Raw genomic sequence first — 7263 nt, forward strand, 5'->3', positions numbered from 1 at the left:
CAGGATAAAGAGCTAAAGGGAATGGTCAAGCAGGATGTGTTGAGAACGTAAGTATCTCTGTTACTATTTGCTTTTTTTTTTTTTTTTTTTTTTTTCTGTTATTAGCATGGCAGGAAAAAAAAATTGCTCTTTTTGTATTTGGATTAGATTCCCTGAGATCCGATACTTCCAGGATGAAGATGTGAGGACCAAGCTGACTGATATTCTCTTCTGTTATGCCAGAGAAAATGAGCAGTTACTGTACAAACAGGTAACATTCAACATCGTCCCGTGTGTTTGTTCAACAAGCTCACACAGAACAAAATGCCTTTGTAACCTAAGCATTACAAGTGTCTGTAACAGGTGCCAGCCTGTGAATAGATGGCCAGCGTAGCATCTTTTTTACAAACTGGAAGTGACACATGGCTGAGCAGTGGCTAACAATATCTAAATTAAACCTGTCATGACGGATTAGAAACCTCGTGCATCACTATTAAAGAAAGACTGACCACAATTGAACTGTATTTGTTTCCTCTCCCTTCTGCCTTTTATGCATCTTACATTCTCTCTGCCTGATTTTCTGTCTGTAGGGGATGCACGAGTTGCTGGCTCCCATAGTGTTTGTGCTGCACTGTGACCATCAAGCCTTTCAGCATGCCAGTGAGACGGCCAGCCCCAGGTCAGTTTGCATTTCACTGAAAAGCCATTAACACCTTCAGACCTGCTTCTCTGATGACAACATATTTTTTGTATTTATTTGTCCAAAGATTAAATTGAAAGATTCTCACTTTTTTCAGTGAGGAGATGAAGTGTCTGTTAGACCCAGTGTACCTCGAGCACGATGCCTAGTAAGTATCAGCCGATTAAAAGGGTTCAGAATAAGAAATGTTTATACTTTTAAAAAATCTCACTACATTTATCTTTGCCTCTCTCTGTAGTGCCATGTTCTCGCAGCTAATGGAGACAGCAGAGCCGTGGTTCTCCAGCTTTGAAAGGGAAGTGAGGAAGGTCTGTTCTAATTTGAAAAACTACTTTTGACACTGAAATTGATTGTGGATTGTAACACAATACCAGCTGATTGCACTGTCATGAAGACATGACATTATATTAACGCTAAATTACAATGTTGAAGAGCTCAGTCCTGGTTAATTTGACCACTCAGGTGGTTACCATGGTAGCAGCAATTGCAATTTTATTACTATAGTGAACATAGGACGAGAGGCTTCGTTGTCAGAAATGCAGACGAGCAGCTGGATCTGTTTGATGTACCCAACCGATTTGTGGCACAAGTGCAGGAACAAACAGAAACCATGATTATCACTGACTGTCAGTCAAATTGTTACTTAAAACACTTCATGTTTTGTGAACTTTTTTATTAGTTTTTTTTTCTTTTTCCACTCCAAATTAAGCAGACTGTAGAGGCTCTTCAAAGCTCTTAGAGACAAATTTGCTTTATACTGTCACAGATATCTAATCAGCCAATGACATGGCAGCAACTTGGTGCAATTAGGTTTGCAGACATTGTCAAGTTGACCTGCTGAATTTCAAACGGAGAATCAGAATGAGGAAGAAAGGGGATTTCAGTGACAGCCAAATGGGCTGGTCTGTGTTTCAGAAACGGCTGCTATGCTGGGATTTTCCCGCATGCCCATCTCTAGAGTTTACAGAGAATAGTCTGAAAAAGAGAAAATACCCAGTGAGCAGGATTTCTCTGGGCAATAATTTCTTGTTGACATCAGACATCAGAACAGAATGGCCAGACTGCTTTGAGCTGATGGGAGGGGAACTGTAGCCTGATTCGACAAGTCGCGATTTATGCTGCAACATTCAGATGTTATGCTCTTTCATGTTGGTGTAAACAACTTGCAAACATGAATCTAACCTACCATCTAAGAACAGTTTAGTGTGTGGAATTTTTGTGGGGAATTAGTTTTTTTTGTTTTGTTTTTTTGTTGTTGCCTTTGCGCCACTGTCATTGCGAGCATCACTTAAAGTCCACAGCCTACCTCAGTATGGGCACAATGTGCCGATCTTCTGACGACTGCTTCCAGCAGCATAAGACATCATGTGACCTCAGCCCATCTCAAACTGATGTCATGGCCATGACAATGACTTCACTGTACTCAAATGCCCTCCAGTCACCAGATATCCTCCTATCCTGTTAATATGAATCAAAAGATCTAATAATTAAACTCTACCTTATTGAATTAAATAAAGTAAAGCAAGTAAACTTAACAAAACTCAGAATAGCATATCCTCCCAAAAGGATACTGCAGCTCCTCATTGTTGCTGATTTTCCTCACTTATGTTTGCATGAAGATGTTTCAGTTGTGATGGAACAATCTGCTTCCCCAGGGTAAAGAAGAAATGCTGACCACCATCCCATTCGCTCGACCCCAGGATGCAGGGCCATCTGTTGCCATAGTAACCAAAGTCAACCGCATCCAGGACCAGCTGGTGAAGAAGCACGATATCGAGCTGCACATGCATCTCAATCGACTGGAGATCGCCCCGCAGATCTACGGGATGTCAGTATTTACATCTTTGGGCAGTCTGACTTTTTTTTTTTCCTGATCCACTGCTGGACACAAATGCAGTAAAGCTTTTTTTTTTTTTTTTCTGTGTCTTTAGCCGGTGGGTTCGTCTGCTGTTTGGCCGGGAATTTCCTCTTCAGGACCTGCTGGTGGTGTGGGATGCCCTTTTTGCTGATTGTATCACTCTGGACCTTGTGGACTACATCTTTGTGGCCATGCTGCTCTATATCCGAGATGCTCGTACGCACCATTTATTACTTAAATAATCCAATAATGCCATGTGTTGTCTTTGTAGCATGTAATTTCGTAAGGCATACATAAGTGGAAAACTGTGAAATACTCCGGCTCATTTAGTTAGACAGAGTTATATTACTTTGGACTACAATTGATCTTTTCATATAAATAGCATAGACTGCAGTTCTGCTTGTATAAGTGCTACTGTTATGCCAATGAGCCAAAATGTAACACAATGCAATTTCAGTCTGCAGTTAATGAAGCTTGTCCATTCGCACTTTTTTTTATTTTTTATATATATATATGAAAATAAGTCTGCAACTTCTCTTTTTTTTTTTTTTTTTTTTTTTTTTTATTATTCTGATATTTTGTGGACTCTTTTTGTTTAGCTTTGTTTTTCTTGGAATGCAGAGTCTAGTCTGTGACAAATAAGTCAAATAGAAAACACTAAGGAAGTGAGACTACAGCTTGAAACACTCTTGGTGATTCACACTTGATTAAAGCAAAGCACAAGCTGTTACCAGATTTTTATTTTTTTAAGATTCTTCTTAAATCTGTTTTTCTTTTTTTAGTAATTGCTAGCAACTTCCAGACATGCCTGGGCCTCCTAATGCACTACCCCCCAATAGGAGACATCAACTCTCTGCTGCAAAAGGCTCTGTTCCTTCGAGATCCCAAAGTAAGTTATTATAGCAGCGTACTTAACCAGAAAAATAATACATGTTGGTTTTGCTGATAGAATTGACAGTTGGTGATGTAAGTCTCTATAAAAGTGCTGATGTGTGTTATGCGCTCATGTGTCTCTTTCACTGTCTAACTGGTCACAGGTTAAAATGGGGAAGAGAGAAAGAGACTCATGATCAAAATCAGAACAAACTTACAGTTAAACAAGCTCTCTTCTAGTAGCTTTTATCAAGTACTTACTGTAAAGGCGATGCCTCACTCAAAACAAGTTGCCTTTTGTCCCCATCACAGAGGAAGTAGAAGTTTTGCAGAAGTGAAAGACTCATATGCACAGTGGGCTAAAATCCTCGAGCAACACACTTTTAGCAAGGACCAAAAAACTTTTTGTGGTGTTGTTGTACTCTCAGAAAGTGCTTGGGTGTAAAAAGTGAAGTTAAAATTGGCAGCAAGTATTTTAGTTTCTCATGCTTGAGAGGTTACATTTTAATGTCGGGGCACTTACTGTAAATATGGGAAACGCAGGTGTAGTCAATGAAGCGGTCACTTAATCAGTCAGTTAATGACAAGTAGTCGTAGCACAAATATAAGTGCATTTTAATCTTTGTGTGTAACAAATAGGCCTCTGTGTTTATGTTTGTATGTTTAATGTACAATTAAAACACATTAATCTTAAACTAGCAACCCTTGCATATCAGAGTTTATGGTTGGGTTAGTTAATGTTCAGCTCAGCAGTGCATGTTTCATGGTCTTTGCAACAGCACTTCACTCGTTCCACATTTTGTCATGTTTACAACCTTATTTAAAATGGATGAAATTAATTTTTCACCTCAATGTCCTAAACACAATATCCTCTAATGGCAAAGGGGAAAAAAATTTTCTTCCAATTTTTGCAAATTTATTAAAAACAACCATACAACATGTATATAAACAGTCACAGCCTTTGCTTAATATTTTGCTGAAGTACAGTTGGCAGCAATTACAGGCTCAAGTCATTTTTAGAATGGTGGTTTATTTTTGGACAGCTTCTCTCATTCTTCATTGCAGAAGCTCTCAAGGTCATGGTGGGGAGCATTGGTCCTCAGCCATTTTCAGATCTCTCCAGAATGTTAAGTCGGTTCAAGTCTAGGTTCTGGCTGGAACATTAACAAAGGAAAGAGACCCCCCTTCCCCTGCCAGTCTGAGGTTTAAAGTGCTCTTGAGCAGGATATCATCAAGGATGTCTCTGTACATCACTGCATTCCTCTTTTCCTTGACCTTGAGTAGCCTCCCAGCTCCTGAAAAACATCCCAATAACATGATGCCGCCACCACAGTGCTTCATTGTAGGGATAGTATTGGTCAGCTGATGAACAGTACCTGGTTTCTTCCAGACATGACTCTTGGCATTCAGGGCAAAGAGTTCAAGCTTGGTTTCATTAGGCCAGAGAATTTTTTTTTGTTGTTTCTCATGGTCTGAGAGACTTTCAGGTGCTTTTTGCCTTCAGGCGGGCTGTCGTGCCTTTTACTGAAGAGAGGCTTCTGTATGGCCGCTCTGTTACAGGCTTGACTAGTGGAGTGTGGCAAATTGGCCGGGCGGCCAGTTATACCTGGTGGTTCCAAACTTCTTCAATTTACATATAATGGCAGCACGGTGGCACGGTGGTTAGCACTGTTGCCGCACAGCAAGAAGGTCCTGAGTTCAATTCCACCATCAGGCCGGGGTCTTTCTGTGTGGAGTTTGCATGTTCTCCCCGTGTTTGCGTGGGTTCCCTCCGGGTACTCCGGCTTCCTCCCAACGTCCAAAGACATGCAGCTTGTGGGGATAGGTTAATTGGATAATCCAAATTGTCACTAGGTGTGAATGTGAATGCAAATGGTTGTCTATCCCTGTGTGTTGGCCCTGCCACAGACTGGCGACCTGTCCAGGGTGTACCCTGCCTCTCGCCCTATGACAGCTGGGATAGGCCCCAGCGCCCCCCGCGACCCTGAAAAGGATAAGCGGAAGCGAATGGATGGATGGAGGTCACTCTGCTTACTGTGACTTTCATTGCTGCAGAAACTGTACTCTTCCTCAGATCTGTGCCTCAATACACTCCTGTCTCTGAGGTCTACAGACAGTTTTTTGGACTTCATGGCTTGGTTTGTGCTCTGAAATGGACTGTCAACTATGGGACCTCATATAGACAAATGTGGGCCTTTCCACACCATGTCCAATCAACGGAATTTACCACAGGTGGACTCTAGTGGCAGATGATCAGTGGAAATGGGATGTACCTGAGCTCAGCTTTGATGATAAATGCAGTGGAAAAAAACTTCCAATGTAAAAGTCCTGTCCTGAGTTTGATTACGAAAATCCTAAAATGGCACAATGATGCAACTGCAAGACAGGGAAAGTTAAAAACAGAAGTACTTGTGCACTTGGTAAATGTGAAACTATGTGAAGTGCAAAACTCTGGTCTAGTTTGGAAATCCAAAAAAGACCTGATACATTTTTGCCAAGCTTTCCCCAGCCCTGACCATTCTTTTCCTGTCATACACTTGTTTCTTTCCTCCTGCGGTCTTTCTGATTTTTGTTCACTTAACCAGAGGTCTGCTGTGCTGTTACTTCTCCCATGCAGAACGTTTGTAGTTGTACTGTTTTATTTGCATGTAAGCTCGACGTTGTTGTGTGAACAAGTTAAATCAGCACGGAGTCTTTGACCTTAGCGAACACCTCACCTAAATTATCTTTTGTTCCTCGTCCAAATTCATTGACCTGTATACCGAACAACTCCACCAAACTCCTGTTCACCACTCTCCTGAGATGAAATTTCAGGAAGGTGTTGATCTGACATGACAGTGTTACCCCCAGGTGAACAGCCATGTCAAACCAGGTCAACATCAGATTTATACCTGGAGGGTGGTTGGGGAGGGTTCATCCCTAATAACAGTGCAAGAAGGGGCATGGTGGAGGTTTGTTGCTCATAAGTACTGACTCAGAAACATATATTGACTTATTTATGTAGTCATGCATGTGCACATATTTTCGGTTGACTTGTTTACTCTGAGATTACTTGTTTGTTGTGCACAGCAGAGGTTTTTAATCTGTCTTGTTAAAGTTGTTAACAATAACAGTTTAAGCTTAAGTTATTGTTTTTGTAGAACAACCCGCGACCTGTGAACTACCACTTCCAGCAGAACCTGGATTACTACAAAACAAAGGGAGCTGACCTGATGAACAAGACACGGTAAAATAAGGCACAGCCTTGTCTTTGAATGGACCTGACATTGCGCACACACATGGATATAAACATATGGGGCATGCATGCATACATGCATGCATCCAGGACAAAAATGCATGTTTCCAATTCAAAATTAATTGGACAAACTAAGATATTTTAAAATATAAGGAATGTTTTTAATACTTTCCAGTCAAAGACTGCCTGAAGTTTATAACCCAACCCTCACCAAATGCTGCGTTTCCTCCCTTGAGATGCTCTGCCAGGTTTTTACTGCAGTCTCCTTCAGTCGCTGCTTGTTTGTGGGTCTCCATTTAATTTTGTATTTAATAACTGAAAGGTTATTAGGTTGTGATGAGGTGACTGTCTTGGTATTCTTTAGATCATTATCCATTTGCATTGTAAAGCGCCATCTGATCAGTCATGCTGCTTTTATTTGAATCTTATCTGAGAGCATCACCCTGTGGTGAAGTTCAGACCAAAGAAAATGAAAATTTTGTCTTTGTCCAGAAAATTATGGACTCAACTGTATCACATACAATATGGGTTACATTAGTGGCCGTTGATAAAAATTGCTTTAGTTTAGTTATGTGCAAGTAATCCCAGTGAGCCAAAGGTTCAGACTGCTGTTTCAAA

The 7263-nt window shown here is 40.9% G+C and overlaps 1 protein-coding gene across 1 annotated transcript in view; it reads left to right on the forward strand.

The window, feature by feature from the left end:
• Positions 1-7263, forward strand: part of tbc1d5 (TBC1 domain family, member 5) — a 21239-nt gene that overhangs the window by 9015 nt on the left and 4961 nt on the right. Inside the window, exons 8-16 of the mRNA XM_005728771.1 lie at positions 4-47; positions 148-250; positions 570-658; positions 777-827; positions 918-987; positions 2335-2507; positions 2611-2753; positions 3320-3426; positions 6551-6636. Coding sequence (XP_005728828.1) covers positions 4-47; positions 148-250; positions 570-658; positions 777-827; positions 918-987; positions 2335-2507; positions 2611-2753; positions 3320-3426; positions 6551-6636 — 866 coding nt within the window. The remainder of the gene's footprint in view (positions 1-3; positions 48-147; positions 251-569; positions 659-776; positions 828-917; positions 988-2334; positions 2508-2610; positions 2754-3319; positions 3427-6550; positions 6637-7263) is intronic.

This window comes from Pundamilia nyererei, unplaced genomic scaffold (genome assembly GCF_000239375.1).
Source record: "Pundamilia nyererei isolate P.nyererei 1_Seehausen unplaced genomic scaffold, PunNye1.0 scaffold00030, whole genome shotgun sequence".
Taxonomy (NCBI): Eukaryota; Metazoa; Chordata; class Actinopteri; order Cichliformes; family Cichlidae; genus Pundamilia; species Pundamilia nyererei.